Here is a 16,018-nt window from a genome sequence, read left to right as displayed (position 1 = left end):
GACCGTTTGGATTCACCTCGAATTACATGAGGTTTTTACTGTGCTGTCTTCAAGACTTCATCCTTTTCATAAAATACAACATCCTATACCCATTTTATTTCATTTTTTCAGCTACAGATCAGATAGGTTTTGCCAAAAACTGTCTAGCCGAGTCGTTGGTGCACGGGTTTTGAAATCAGACAAAACCACATTTTACCATTTATTGTGTTACTTCAGGCAGAATTGTCTAGCAGTTCTGTGCTTCAGTTACAGCTTCTTTAAACTGGGCATAATTACGCTTTCCTCCCAAAGTTTTGTAAGAATTCAACGAGATAATACACATTGTTAACACGGTGCTTGACCTGTGGTAAGAGTTCTCAACGGACAATAGATAAGACGACGTCCTACCTATCTGGCCTCAGCATCCTCCTGTTAGAAACAGTCTTCTAAGCAGCTTGAAGACTCTACGAGAGGGTGGGGCTTTGGCGTCCAACGCTCTCTACTAAACTGTAAGTTTAGTAGACGGAGTGTTACCCAGGACACGGGGCTGGGTGGGGTCGGAACGAGCGCGCCCGCCGGTCTGCTTTGCCGCGGCCGCGACGCAGACGCCGGACCGGAGCCCGCAGGCCGGGCCCAGCTGCCTGGCCCTTCCCTCCTCCCGCTCTGCCCGGCCGCCCTGGCAGTGAAAACACCGCCACGTGGCCTGCACCCTTCGCGTCACGCGCCTTCTCCCAATGGCAAGCCGTGTCTCGGAGTTGGGGGCGGGTCGCCAGCAGGGCGGTACCGCCCACAGCCGTCGCCAATTGGCCAAGGGTGAGCCGGGGCGTGGGCTCACGACCAATGGAGGCCGGCAGTGGGGACCCCACCCTATCGACGGCTGGGTCCGCGGGACCCGCAGGAGGGGGCGGGGCGGGGCGGAGCTGAGCGAGGAGGGGCGGGGCGACGCGGGGCCCGGGCGGAGCCGGGGGCGGGGCCGGGGCTGAGGGGGCGGGCAACCCGGCCCGCGGGGTCGGCGCCAGCGGGCTGCTGAGGTGGCTGTCGCTCGCTCGGAGCTGCGGGTCGAGCCCCCGATGGAGGCCGGGGCCGCGGATGGCCCCTCGGGCGGGGTCGAGGAGGCGCTCAGCTGCTTCTCTTTCAACCAGGACTGCACGTAAGCCGAGGCGCCTGCCCTGCCGGGAGGTGGGGGTGAAAAGTCGCGATCGGAGGTGTCGTCCAGTTGGCAACTTGTGCAGGAGGCGCGGGCCTACGTCCCCAGAGGCCTCGGCGGACGGCCGGTGCTGCCCGGACCGGTGAGGGTCTCCGGGCCGCCCCGTCGGCCTCCCCGGCCTCCAGGAGGGGGCTGAGCACCCCCGTCGCCCGCTGCCGGCCGAGAGCCAGGAGGGCCCGGCCGGGGGGAGAAGGAGGGAGTTAGCCGGGGGATTGGGGCTGAAGGAGGCCAAGGAACGTGGGGGGACGGGGGGGCGGGGTAGTGACCAAAGTGGGGGTCTGGGGAAGGAGGGGCAGAGGCCAAAGCAAAGGAGATGGGAGAGGACGGGGAAGTTGCAAGCGGACCCGAGGCGAGGTAGTTGGGGCCCAGGAAGATGGGAGTACAGGAAAAACTTTCCCATTTGTCCTTGAGCATCTCAACGTGGCATCTGGGCAGGGCCAATGACTCAGAGGCAGCCTATCCCTGCGGCCAGGCCAGCCCCGGTCCCAGCCCCGGCGCAGGGCACCTCGCCCGCCGGATCTGGGCGTCAGGAGCCTCTCCATTGCTCTCACTGTGTCTTCCCGTAGCCCACTGGAGAGGCCGAGCCTCCTCCTGGGAGTCCAGGAGCCCTTTCCCCGCCCAGGCTGCCTTCCGGGAGAAGCGTGAACTCCACTCTGTTGCCTTTTGACTGGATTTTTAACGTTTCACCTTGATGTTCCCATTGGGACTTTGGCCAGAGAGCCGGGAGCTGCTGAACTGCGTTTCAGACAGCTGGAGGGTGTCCCTTAGAAGCAAACTGCTGCTCCCTTACCTCTTCTCATGGGATTGTTAGACACCAGCTCTGGGCACCATATGGAATAATCTCTTTGGAATGTGCACCCAGAGCATTAGGCAGTGATGACCTCTTCCCAGTTCCCCATTTCCTGCTGTACCAGTCTCTGTCGTGCTCCTTGTTTGGAGTCGGCTTCAGGTGTGTGTTGGCCGTCTGTGCCTGGGCTATGCTAATATTGAACATTCAGTGGTGTAATTAAGGCCATCGTGTACCATAAGCAACCCTGGCTTCCATTCCCTTTGTGTTTCTGTTTAAAAACACCCTCTGCCAAACGATATACCTTTGTTCGAAAAAGCTGTATGTGTAATCGTGTAATCCAGTAGCTGGACAACTGGGTTAGAAGCGGGACTTTCAAGCTTCCCTTGACCACAGCCCACAATAAGAAATACATGTTACAACATTACCCAATATCCAGATATAGATGTGTGTGTATACACACACACACACACACATACACGTATCATATCACTGAAAAGCAATTCACAACATGCTCTTAATGTGTGCAGTACCCTCTGGTATTTTGTGTTTCTTTTTTTTTTTAAGCCATTCGTGACTTACTAAATTATTTTCTCATGGGTTGACAGCCAGAGTTTACAAAAATGATGGTCTAGATTCGCTTCTGATGTTTTGTAAGAAACATTTTGCAAGAGAGGATGGCTGTTGAAATGCCTGGGTGTTTGCCTTCGCAGTTGAGAGCAGGTTAACGAGGGGAACTAGGGCTAGTTTGCTTCTTAGTAGGAAATGTTCTCAATTCTGCTTTGTAGCATTGTTATTACATTTTTTTTAAAGGGATGTTAATTTTTACTCTAGGTAAGTCCCAGCTTTCTATAGCGGTTGGATAAGAATGTTGTTTTCAAAACCGTAGGGTGCTTGGGAAGATAATGTCCTTAGTCCCTACTGTCAGTTCTGTCTTCCTGGCTCTGCTGGGCAGCTCTGTCGCACCTATAAATAAAAGTTTTTGTCACAGGCAGTTGCTTTGAGCCTTAGAGGGTATGGCATTGGATTTTAAAATAAGTCAAGCCCCTTGCCGAATACATTTCGGAGTGTCAGCGTGTCTTTTTCTATAAGTATAGGCCAAATTTAGGGTCCAGGCTTCCCTGGTGGCGCAGTGGTTGAGAGTCCGCCTGCCGATACAGGGGACGCGGGTTCGCGCCCCGGTCCGGGAAGATCCCACATGCCGTGGAGCGGCTGGGCCTGTGAGCCATGGCCGCTGAGCCTGCACGTCCGGAGCCTGTGCTCCGCAACGGGAGAGGCCACAACAGTGAGAAGCCCGCGTACCGGTAAAAAAAAAAAAAAAAAAATTAGGGTCCAGTTTTTCTGGAGAAGGTTAGTTAGAAGACAACTAACCTTTAGCAGTCTTCACGCATCCTTCATGCTTGGCCCTGTGCCAGACAATTTGGGTGTGTTTTTTTCACTTGGTTCGTGGTATGTATTTGTCCCAAATCCCATTTTCATGAGAGGTGATGAGAATTTTTTTTCTTCCTACAGAAAGGCCTTATGAATGAAATAAGGTTTTAGTCGGAATTCCTTGATTCAGAGTGTTTTGTGGTCATTGATCAACCATTTAAAACACAACAGTGATCACACTGCCATTTCCCATATTTAAAATTCTTGTGGAGAAGGGCATATGTTTGAAAGTTATTTCAAGTTGCCAGATCTTTTGGTTAATATAATAAGACTCTAATTACAACATTTTTTCCCTTACTTGCAAGCTTTAGAAACCTTGGTTTGCAACTAACTGCACACATATTTATGTGAAAAAAGTTTACGGGAAGAAGGTTTAGAAACAGTGATCACTATGGAGTATGTATATTTTGAAGTTTTAAGATGCGGCTGGCTGGCCTTTCGAGTTTGTTGTCATTAGAAGCCAAGCCCCAGTTCTGAGCGCACTGTTGCCTGATGCAAACGTCTAATCCCCCAGGTTAGCTGCTCAGCAGGTCGGTTGGGGGCGGGGGCGGGGGGGTGGGGAGTAAAGAAGCAGAAGCAGCCACCTTGCTGATTAAAAGTCAACCGCCATTCCAGGGAAGAACAAATGTTAGGGTAGAAAAAAAACAAAATTCCAGGGAGAATCATATGACCTTCTCTCTTTTAGGCTAGTGAAACAAGAGCCTTGGCCATCCAGGCTTGTAGCAGTAAGCTGCTTATTTTAGTCATGTCTCCCTGTGAAGAGCCAAAGCTCACCTTTTCATATGTTTATTTTGAATGAGGGAGTTGGACTAATTGTTAGGTCTACTAGGACCATTTTAAGGTCCATTTCGGCCCTGACATCCCATTTCCCAGGGGTCAGGGTCTGATGGCTTATTCTGAGGGTGCTATGGGTAAGATTTTGGTCATCACTGAGGTGTTGAGGGCAAAGCAGGAGAGAGCTGGATAGGAATTCTCAGCTGCCGCACAAAACTGACTCGTTTGCTTTCATCCTGGGGCCAAGGAAACACGGGTGCACACTCTGTATCTATCGGTTGAAGAGTGAAAAATTAAGAAGACAAGATTCTGGACTTCCCTGGCGGTCCAGTGGTTAAAGCTCTGCACTTCCGATGCAGAGGACGTGGGTTTGATCCCTGATCAGGAAACTAAGATCCCACAGGCTGCACTGCGCAGCCAAAAAATTAAAAAAAAAAAAAAGAAGAAGAAGACAAAATTCTTTCAACCCCCGTTGTCCCAGATAAGGTTTCGATTTTGCTCTGTTGGTAGGGTGCAGTGCTGGCTTTGTGAAGCAGAGTTCTCAACCATGGCTGCCCATGAATGGCTGCCCATGAAAGTACTTGAACTGAAAAAAACAAAAAAAAAGAAAGAAATCCAATTAAATAAAAAGCACAGGGCTGGGGGAGCAGGGTAGACAGTCATCAGGACTTTTCTTAAAGCTTCCCAGGTGAGTTTAATGTGCAGCAGGGATGAGAACAACTGGTATAAAGTATCTGAGATGCTTTCATGGAAAGTGATGGAAGGAAGCGTCTATTAAATTTTGCCTGCTAATGACCCACTGTGTCTTCTAAGATCACGTATGTCTTTTTCAAGCAAGAAAGAAAGAAAGAAAGGAGGAAGGAAGGAGGGAGGGAGGGAAGGAAGAAAGTGAAGGAAGGAGAGAAGGAAGGAAGGGAGGGAGGGAGGGAGGGAGGAAGGAAAGAAAAAAAAATAATTTACCTCTTGGTAGCGCTGTGATGAATATTGTCAAACATGCCATTTTTCCCATTTCTGCCCAGCTGGGAAAGCATGGTCTCTGGTGGGTCTGACACTTCATTTGACGATAGAGCCCATTCAGTTTCAGGTCTCTTCGCCATTTCACATGTTTGTATGTAGCTGTCTTTGACTTCCTTTCGACTGGACCTGCCCACCTGACAAGGCATGCTTGCTTCTCCGTCTAGAAAGTGATCAAATGTCTTGGCTCCTGAGGCTGTATGTTTATCTGAGGCTAGAAGGACGGAGGGTGTCTCTCTTCAGACACACCTGTGGTTGGACCCAGTACCTGTTGTCATTCCCAGGCTGTCCTTGCCTTCACAGATCCCTCGCGATTGGAACCAAATCTGGTTATAAGCTGTTTTCTTTGAGCTCCGTGGAGCAGCTGGACCCCGTCCACGGAAGCAGTAAGTGTGTGCGTGTGAGAACCTCAGGGCAGCAAATCCTCCCTCTAGACTCGAAGCTGGGGCGCTGCTCAACTTTCTGCATTTCCCTCCATTAACCCACAAACTTACAGAGTCAGTGTTTTTTCAGATTTAAATATAAATCATTGTTTCCACTTGCTTTAAAAAAAAACCCCACCATGAAACACTAGTAAGATTTGGCAATAGCTGAAGTAACATTCTCTTTTTACATTAAGAAATCCTTTGAAACTGTATTGTTGACACTTTTTTGTATACTCATATGCACGGTCATCAGTTTTGATAACTGTCAAACTGAAAGTTCACTTACGATTTTTTTTTTCCCTTTTATTGGCACTGTAGAATATTGGTAACATTCATTCAGTCATGGAAGTATTTTCCTTGTTTTAATAAAGCAGTAGTCTCCCATTCACAGAATCCATATCAAAGACATTGAAGTACTTCTAGTGAATGTTAAAAACAAGTCCAGCTTAGAAGTGTGCCTCTCTCATTGTCTCAGGGAAGGTTGTTGTTTATGCCACCATCATACTGACGAAAACACACTCTTCGGGTTTCCTGGGAAGAAAGCGGCTTGGCAAATAATACCTTAGGCTCCCAGTTCACTTGTAAGATGTTATTTTTATTATAACATTTTTGTGAAGATTCTGCTCTGTATCTGTCCCGCGTTGTTCCCTATGGGACTTGCTGGAGCCCAAGAAAGGCAGGCATGTGAAAAGAATGTTCCCAGAAAGACACGGAGGCCTCCTGTCTACAGGCGCTCAAGAGGCCTCCTGATCTACCGTCTTCCTGGGTACAGAAGGACTCCCCTGGTCATAACACAGATGTCCGGGGTATTATCAACAGGAAAGGGATTCCGGAGAGAGTCAGGGAGCACAGCGAGACGGGCAGGAGGCACAGAAGACACTGTTCCTGCCCCCTCCCCTCCCCCATCATGGTGGCACCTGTACCTTTTAGCAACAGGGACCAGAAGAATTCCGAAAGCAGAGCCTCCCGACAGAGTAGTTACCCCTTTGCAACCTCCCGTGGAGGAAGAGTGGATTGATCCAAACCTCCCAGATATGTTCTGCAGAGAGGACGGCGGCCCCGGGGGCGGGGCTGTGATTCCAGCCGCAGAGGGCATCAGGGGATGCTCTGGAAAGCCCGGCTTGATCGCCGGGGTCTGCCTGACTGTCCATCGTGGAAAGGGCTTGGGAACTTGGGAAACGGGTAAAAGTTCACTGTCGAGGGAGGGGGCGGGGAATCTCTGCAAGCGGGCGGCAAGGGAGGGAGGACCCCGAGGAGGCCGGCGGGCTGACGTCTGCGTGCCCTCGGCCGCCTCCCCACCCCCTGCCCGCAGATGACATCCCCGACGTCTGCATCGTGGAGCGCCTCTTCTCCAGCAGCCTGGTGGTGGTGGTGAGCCACGCGAAGCCTCGTCAGATGAACGTCTACCACTTCAAGAAGGGCACGGAGATCTGCAGCTACAGCTACTCCAGCAACGTCTTGTCCATCAGGCTGAACCGGCAGGTAAGGGGCTGGCGCGTCCCTCCGGGTCACGAGGCTCCCGCCGCTGGGGACCAAGGAAGAGAGGAGCATCCCTCGGGATGGTCATCTCTCGCCAGCATCCAGCTCTGTCGGGGGTTTTAAAACTCAGGCCGAGGATTATGGGGACATGGTTTGAGTCTACGCCGCACACTTGTCTCGGTGGTGAGACCGCCCGCACCGCCCCCGGGCCCCGGTCCTTCCGCCTGCCGTGATTTCTCAAACATCCGCCACCGGCTAGGCGAACGCTGTCCCCCTGGAGCCAGGCTGGGTGGAACCCTGGCTCAGAATCTGTCCCGTGAGCCACTGCAGGGGCACCTTAAACCAGAGGGACGCCCTTCTGCTTTGGGCCCTAGATGGTGACATTCCTTGCCGGCTGGTGGTCACGCCTGTCAGAATAAGCTCCTGGAGAGAAAGTGTGGCACTCCTGGGTTAGTGCTGAAGCCAGTCGGTGAAACTGCCCCTCCTCTTGCTGGGACCGAGTCCCAGGCCGCTTCTTTTCTTTCTTCCGGCTAACCCTTGAAGATGTTTCTGGTGGTGTTTTCTTTGTTGGAGGAAGGGTTAGTCTTATCTCAAACGTGCAATATACATTCTTTTGAAAACTGTAAGTTCCTGTTAAATAAGCATTTGGGGGTACTAGCCGAGTTTCCCTTGAATTATTAGATTTTAAATCCTATGAGGGCAGCGACTGTATCCATTTTACTCGCTACCGTAAGGCCTGGTAGAAAAGACAGTGCCCGGTAGAAAAATGCTCAGTGAATATCTGTTTCCCGGCTGCCTATTAAATACAAAAACAAATAAATCGGTTCTTTCTATGACCGAGCAGATCTGTGTATTCAATTAAATATCCCCAGGGTGCTGGAGGTCCTTGCCTTCACCGAGGACATCGTTTTCTCCTTGGTACCTAAACTATTAAGTGCTTACTTTTTTTTTAAACAAATGAGACAAAGTGCTGTCTTAAGTTTATGAGAAGGAAGAGATTGTTTCTTTGGGTTGATCCACTATGTTGACTGCCTATCCATTCAAGTCTGTATAAAGCAGGGTGGTAGAAAATGGCCTGAGAAATAGAATACGGCGTATTTTAGAAGCAAGGAGTAGCAGGGGATAAAGAAGATAAGCCTGGTTCTTGGCAAGAGAGGGAAAGGCAGTTTGAGGGTTTTCAACTTGAAGGCTTTTAAGCACAGTTCTTGGCTCCAGTGCTGTCTCTGAAATGTCTTGTTTGCACATTAAATTTCTTTGTAGGACGTTTTATCTTTGCATACGTTGATAGCCAGGGTATAAAAATTAAGACTGTTTAGGCAAATGTCCCGTAAAGGTCAGAACCCTCAAATGGTATCCACGGTATTTATTTGTATAATGTCCCTCGCTTGCTCTCTGATATTTTCATCAGCAAATGGGACTGTTAACCTTTAGGTGCCACCCTCTCCTCAATAAAACACCATATTCACTTCAAAGTTCCCCGGCCGCGTTTCCTAAAGAACATCACGGCACCTAGAACTTCTCCGCTGTTCACGGCCAAGCCAGCTGGACCCCAGGCCGACCAGGGCTCTCTTCCTTTAGCATTTCTTCTGCTGAGAAGATGATTTGAAACAGGTCTGGGAAGTCTTCGGGGTGTGCTTCTCTTATAAACATTCAGATTTGGGACGCTTCACTTTTGGTTTACAGGGCTGCTCGTGTGCCCTCCCTGCCAGGCCAGGGTCCTGCTGCTCCCCCCCACCCCACCCCCATGCCCCCGAGGATGTGAGAATAGAGGCTGCTCTGTCTATTTCATCAGGTCCTCAGGCTGTGCAGTTCCTTTCTGAAAAACAGGAAAAAAGTCCAAGATTTGTGTGGGGAATTAAGAAGAAAGAAAACCCCTATTATCCTCTGAATCTGTAGAAAGGAAGAATATTCAGTAATTGGGATCTGTTTCATTTTTAGTTGCTGTTAATCCCCTTCTACTAATAGAGGAAAGGTATTCTGTGGAATAAAGACAATAAACCAGATGTGTTTGGATTTGTAAATGTCCACAGTTCTTTGACCCTCTGTTCCGAGGGGCCCTCGTTACCCAGATGGAGATTGACTGGATGGAAGCCTCCAAGGGCAGACGCTGTAAAGAATTTTCTAGTTGACAAAAGGAGTTTTTACTTCTAGGACCTAGACAAGTAGATGAGAGCCAGGGTGACAGGGAATGAGCTGAGCTGGAGGCCAGCCCAGGGTTCCGCTGAGACCACAGACTGATTAGTAAAGGGAGGCATTGCCAGGGTTGTGCTCGTCCCAGGAACGAGCCCTCACGTGGAACACAGACGAAGTGCCTCCTCTTTGGCCCTCGCTGTTCTCTCTCTGTTTCCCTCGGGCTGGGGGGGGCCTGAAATCCGGCCGATGGACCACAGAGCAGGTGGTGCTCTAAGAGCTGGTGGGGAGAGATGCGGATGAGGCCAGAGAAGCTAGGAGTGCAGGCTGCCCCTGCAGGAAGGGGCATGGTGAAGACCCCGTATTCTGGGGTCGCACGCGGGGCTGGGGGTGGGGACACAGGAGCGAACCCGAACCCACAAACATCAACAAGCATAGAGCACTCAAGTCCAAACCGTAGTAAGTGCACGCGAAAGGCAAAGCGGTGCGGTGAATCAGGGACTTGACTTTATGGAGAAGCACTGATACATGCCATCAATTTGGAGGCCCTGTTAGCATCTTTTTTGTCAGCCCTCTGCACCCAGCGCTGTGGCCACAGAGCCTTAAATAAACCTGAGAAAAGTGTTTCGGTGTTACCTTTCCGCTTGGTTCAAGTGACAGTCTCCCGAAAAATTCTGAGCTGGGAAAACAGCATCGCAGGCTTTTCCCAGAAGGGGAGCCCACCGCTTCTTAGTGGTATTTTTAGGTTCCTTCCTTTCCAAGAGTTGTTCCCTGGGATGAAAGGATCTGGCCTGGGAGCAGTGGTCCTCACGTCTGGGGTCCGTGTTGAAACCCCCCTGAACGAGGGTCTCCAGGCAGAGCCCGGGCCTTGCCCCGGGATGCCAGCTGCTCGTCAGAGTCTGAGAAGCACCAGCCTGAAGGAGGCCGAGGCGGCGTCTGATGGGAAGGGGAACCGAGAAGTTTACCCGGAAGTGTCTTCACTGGCAAAGGGAGTCTGATCAGGAAGCGTCCAGGATTCCCTGGACTGAGGAGGGGGAAAAGTACAAAAGCAAAAACAAGAAGGCAATCTCAATTTCTAAATGGAATTTCCAAAGATCCTGTATTTAGTGCTCCTGTCCAGGTGGGTGGTGATGTATACGCGGCTGTGCGCACATAACGTAAGCTTCAAATTGATCGTGAAAACTCCTCCCCCTTTCGGCTTAGAATGGAGTTAGGATTCCCAGGAGAGAGGCGTGATCTCGGGGTGGGCGGGCCCCTTTCCGAGGAGTCAGCCCCATAGGCTGATGGGTCTGTGTGATTTCAGAGGCTGCTCGTTTGCCTGGAGGAGTCCATTTACATTCACAACATTAAAGACATGAAGCTTCTGAAGACCATCCTGGATATTCCTCCAAACCCGACAGGTGAGCCGCAGCCCGGGCCAGGTGCCCCCGAATCTCGTGTCTGGGTGCCCCTTTTGCACCAGCTGTGTTTCCACCCAAACTGAAAACCCGAAGCAGCGTTTGGCCTTCATTGCTTTATAAATCTTCGTGGTGTTTGCCTTGAAGCTTCGTCTTAATGGCCACAGATTCAGATTATATTGGGCCATGCGTCCTGCAGGAGGGCCGTGTGACCTTCCCTGCAGCCTGGGAGAAACTCCTTTCCCCTGGGACACATTCTCAGCAACCATGTCAAAGCATTTAGGCAGACACGTAGGAGATGTCCTGCATCTGACGTTGCAAGGTGCTCACCCCTAGTTATCTTTGCTGGTTGTTCAGTATAGAGCAGACATCATAATCAGAAGTGGGTTCTACCTGACTGGGAGACAGACAATCCAAACCGAAAAGAAACGTGTTTTCTTTTGTTGCAGACAATTCTCTCTACGTGGGTGATATGCTAGGAGGTTGGACTGTATTCAATTCTCAGATGTAACACTGTTTAATACATTTTCCTGATTTAAGAATGGGAGCAGCTGGGATTGGTCAGGTTGAAAAGGCAGACGATGCCATTCTGTGAATCCCTGGCGGCAGAAGTAAAGGAGAAGGAAGTTGTGTGGTGGGACAGGAGCCACCAAACCAGAACAGTGTGCGGACCTGATGATTCAGGGCAGTATTTGTAAATCGCGCTCCAGCTTAGTGTCGTTAAATGAATGCTTCAGTTCACTGCGGTTTTCTAATTCGTTGACTTTCACCGAATTTCAATATCCCTGTGGCCCGACCTCAGTCACCTAGACTCTTTGAGCCTCAGTTTCCTCAGCTGTAAAATGGAATAGTAACCCCTGTCTCACAGGGGTGGTGTCTGTGGCGGCGACCTGCTCACGGCCTGCTGGGCCGTAATTCCTCCTCTGGCCTCATTTCCTTCTCTCCATCTGAGTTATACAGATGGCCCTTGACGTTGACTTCAGTGCTTTAAAATTTCAGCCCTGACGAAACGGTACTGTATTTGAAAAGATCACAGCCATTGAGGCCGTTAGAAAGCTCTGTGGGAGAACGACTTTAAAGCCTGTTTTGCAAGTGGAGGGTGGTAAGTGAAGGAACCATGGCCGGGGACGGCGGTGGGGGATTAGTTTCGTTTTGTGCTGTTTTTCAGAAATGAGAGGTTGAACTAACCTGGAAAAGTGTTTATTGCAGACATGCTACGTGCCCGGGACCATAGTAGGCACTGTAGGTACAGACCACACGCCAGGAACCCCAAACCCTTGGGACATGGTGCACAAGGGCCCTGGCGTCTTTGGAAGGTTTGGGACCCAGGGGGTGACAGCTGAAAGGAAGATGTGCTCTTCTGACAGGGCGAGGGAGGTGAGTGGGGTCTGAGCAGAGCCCACCGGAGCCGCGGGCCTGGGCTGGACCCTGGCGGCTTTGGACAGAGGACATCTCAGGGGGGCAGGGGACATGCCAGGTGAGCAGGGGACATCCCAGGTGGGCAGTGGACATGCCAGGTGGGCAGAAAGTTCACAAGCTGCCTGTGACTCTCCGTTTCTTTGAAAGGCGGGGAGCTGGGCACCGTCAGTGGCCTTTCGAGCAGGTGTCCCACGGGTCAGGGCAGCCGGCAGCCCCCTCACTCCTGCGGCCATACCTCAGCCGTTCAGCCCAGGCGATGGTGCTGCCCGCCTTCAGGGCCAAACCTGTTCCTCCTGCGAAAAGCCCGTCTCCTCTTTGAGCAAATGCAGCCCTTTGTCTTCGCTTAGAAAACGCACGGATGGCCTCAGGTTTGCACTTTAAACAGGGAGGAAGGAGGTTTGCAGGTGTAGGGCCATCTGTGCTTCCTGTTAGGATGTGTGCGCCTCACAAAGGGAATGATTTTATCTCAAGACAACTTAGAAATGATGGGAGGAGTCCTCAGGTAAACATTACCAGTGGGCTGGGGGAGAGATTTAGCCTTTCCTTCTGAAAGACCAGGGATGGGTTGAAAGACCAAAACGTGTGTCTTATTACAGCTTTGACGTTCTTTGGAGAGAGAGGCCAAGACAGCTTCAAATGCTGACATTTATAATCATCCTCTCAGCTTCCCCTGAGCTCTTCCTACTTCAGTAAAATGGGGATGAGCCTTTTTACCCCACAGAGTTCTTATGGGGAGGACTCCCCGAGGGCGGGGAGGGGGTGAGAGCGAAGTCCCATCTGCTGGGCACACGAGGCTCGGCCAGGCTCGCCCGCCGGCCGGTTCCATGCATCATGTCCATCTCCAGCCAGGAGGGCAGGCTCGGGACAGGTCGGGGTTTCCCTGCAGTGACATGACCCGCCCCTCGCTCAAGGACCCCCAGCAGACTCTGAACGTCCAAAACCACGGAGATGAGATCCTCAGAGGCCAGGAGTCTCCTTCATTTGTTCCCACCCTCTCATGTATTTTCTGAACAACAAACTGTAAGATGGAAACTCTGGCCCTTGATGTGATGCATGTTCCTGGGTCACAGGGAGACGGGGCCTCTTGGCTGACAGGCTCAGCCACACGAATTCTGAATGTCTTTTGACTTTGTGAACTACAAATACGTGATATACACAGAGTCCTGTCATTGCTTCACGCTCAGTACCGGCCGTGGCTGTAAATTTCCTTCCTTCTGTCTGTTTGTGTCATGCCCATTCCTGTTGTGTCAAAGACTGCAGGCTGCTTCCTTTAAAGGGTTTGGCCAGACGGGGCTCGAAGTTAATTTCCTGCTAGCACAGCAGTCTGTACCCTGAGCAGCTGAAGGTGGAAATCTCCATTAAAAAATCCGCCAACCGCAGAACTTGGGGATGCTGTCGGTCTTACAGGCTCTCACGGAACATTGGGGGAGCAGTCTACACCACACAGCAATGTGTATAATGGGACAGAGTAGCCGTTTATTCCCCAGCGAGCGCTCTTTCTGAAAATGTAATGCAGGTGGGGTAAATGGTAGCATAGAGCATCTGTAAGTACAGAGACGATTTCTCTCCTTTCTATTTTTAAAAACTGGAAAGCATATTCCATTAATCAACCCAGAGGGAACTGCATCTTATAAATCACTGTTAACTTGCTTTAATTTTGACACATAATACTATAAATACCAAGGTAAGAATGATTTAGAATCACAGGACTTCCTTCTAATTCCAGCCGATGGTGCCATTGGTTCTTGAATGGAAATCAGGCATTTTTCTTCTCCAGCTGCAGAAGGATTACAGCCAAACCATTTCAGTGGAATTATAGCTGACCATGATTTATGAAAATGTGTGTCCAGTCTGAAGTCCAAAATCCACATCAAAACCTAACTCCTTATATTTTAAAAAAAGAAAAAGGCCAGAAGAAAATATTCTCAAATATTGAGCACAGTGAAAAGCCTCTGGGTTTTAGAATTCTGCGTGCTTTTTTTTTTCTGTTTCTTTATATTTTCTGGCCTCTACAAATTTTTTATACTATCACTTTTATATTATAAAATAATATCAAAGAAAAGGCTGGGACTTCCCTGGTAGCACAGTGGTTAAGAATCCACCTGCCAATGCAGAGGACACGGGTTCGAGCCCTGGTCCAGGAAGATCCCACATGCCGCGGAGCAACTAAGACCGTGTGCCACAGCTACTGAGCCTGTGCTCTAGAGCCGGCGTGCCACAACTACTGAAGCCTGCACACCTAGAGACCGTGCTCCACAACAAGAGAAACCACTGCAATGAGAAGCCCGTGCACCGCAACGAAGAGTAGCCCCCGCTCGCTGTAACTAGAGAAAGCCCGCATGCAGCAACGAAGACCCAACGCAGCCAAAAAAAATAAATAAATAAATTTATTTATTTATTTATTTAAAAAAAGAAAAGGCTCATTTCCCTTCCTATAAAGGGTTTCAGGGGACACGTGACAGAAACAGAAGACGAGTAGAACGGGAATATCTAAGCCTATAGCAAAGTCTTCCTACTTTCCTTGGGGGCTTCACAAGAAATAAAGTGCATTCTTAGAGCTGGGTGGATTTGTCTGAGAATTGGACCACAGGAAGCTAAAGGAGCTCACGTTCAGCATTTCTGGGGACCGTCATTAAGTTGCAAAGGTTGGTACGCACGGCCCCTTGGCTACATTCAGGTGGGCTGGCCGAGGTGCGAGCCAGAGGCAGAGCTGTCAGGTACGTGGTTACGTGGCAGGGTGTACCTGCCCTCGCCACCATCCTTGGTCCCTTCTTGTCAGACTCTCGTGTCAACTCACTCTCCATTGGGTGTTACAGGAAGTTCCATGTTAGCTGAAGAAGTTTAAGCTTCCTTCCTTTCTGGAAATATTTACATTTTAATATACAACTCTGAAGGTCACCTCACACCTATTAGAATGGCTATTATCAAAAAGACAAGAGACAAGTGTTGGCAAGGGTGTGGAGAAAAGGGAGCCTGCGTGCACTGTTGGTGGGAATGGAAATTGGTGCCGCCACTGTGGAAAACAGTGTGGAGGATCCTCAAAACACTAAAAACTGAGCTACCTTATGATTAAGCAATCCCACTTCTGGGTATTTATCCAAAGAAAATGGAGACACTAACTCAAAAAGATATCTGCAGCCCAATGTTCATTGCAGCAATATTTACAACAGGCAAGACATGGGAACAACCTAAGTGTCCAGCGATGGATGAGTGGATAAAGAGGGTGTGGCATATAGATATAATGGAATACTACTCAGCCATAAAAAAGGATGAAATCTTGCCACTGTAATGACGTGGATGGACCTTGAGGGCATCACACTACGTGAATTCAGTCAGGCAGAGAAAGACAAGTACCATATGATCTCACCTATATGTGGAATCTTCAAACAAAACAAACCAGCTCACAGATGCAGAGGATAGACTGGTGGTTACCAGAGGCTGGGGGTCAGGGGGAAGAGACGTGTGAAATGGTTGAATGGGGTCAAAAGGTACAAACTTCCAGTTAAACAATAAGTCATGGGGGGGGGGCTTCCCTGATGGCGCAGTGGTTGAGAGTCCACCTGCCGATGCAGGGGACGCAGGTTCGTGCCCCGGTCTGGGAAGATCCCACATGCTGCAGAGCGGCTGGGCCCGTGAGCCATGGCCGCTGAGCCTGCGCGTCCGGAGCCTGTGCTCCGCAACGGGAGAGGCCACAGCAGTGAGAGGCCCGCGTACTGCAAAAAAAAAAAAAAAAAGTCATGGGGGTGTAACATTCAGCAAAACTGAGAAGGCATGAGTGGTCTCTTCTGAGGCTGGGTGACCCTGTACAGGCGAGAGGGCTGCAGGGAGCCTGCAGGACAGGGCGCTGGGCTGTCACCCTCCTCCCACAGCTGCCTGGCAGGTGATAAGGGCACAGCCTGGTGGGTCCTCGGCAAAGCCCGAGCAGGAGGTCGGACCTTGGTTCCCATCCTCGACGTTTGCTTTTGTTTTAACCTCT

The 16,018-nt window shown here is 50.5% G+C and overlaps 1 protein-coding gene across 4 annotated transcripts in view; it reads left to right on the top strand.

The window, feature by feature from the left end:
* Positions 1–987: 987 nt before the first annotated feature.
* The window catches only part of WIPI1 (WD repeat domain, phosphoinositide interacting 1), a 37,936-nt gene continuing 22,905 nt past the window's right edge, over positions 988–16,018 (top strand). For all 4 annotated transcript variants that reach the window (XM_082678380.1, XM_082678378.1, XM_082678379.1 and 1 more), the window contains exons 1-4: positions 988–1,129; positions 5,496–5,578; positions 6,930–7,099; positions 10,530–10,626. In XM_082678380.1, coding sequence (XP_082534506.1) covers positions 1,050–1,129; positions 5,496–5,578; positions 6,930–7,099; positions 10,530–10,626 — 430 coding nt within the window. In that variant the 5' untranslated portion in view covers positions 988–1,049. The remainder of the gene's footprint in view (positions 1,130–5,495; positions 5,579–6,929; positions 7,100–10,529; positions 10,627–16,018) is intronic.

This window comes from Grampus griseus, assembly GCF_964374135.1.
Source record: "Grampus griseus genome assembly, chromosome: 20".
Taxonomy (NCBI): domain Eukaryota; kingdom Metazoa; phylum Chordata; class Mammalia; order Artiodactyla; family Delphinidae; genus Grampus; species Grampus griseus.
This window is presented reverse-complemented; position numbering and strand designations above follow the sequence as displayed.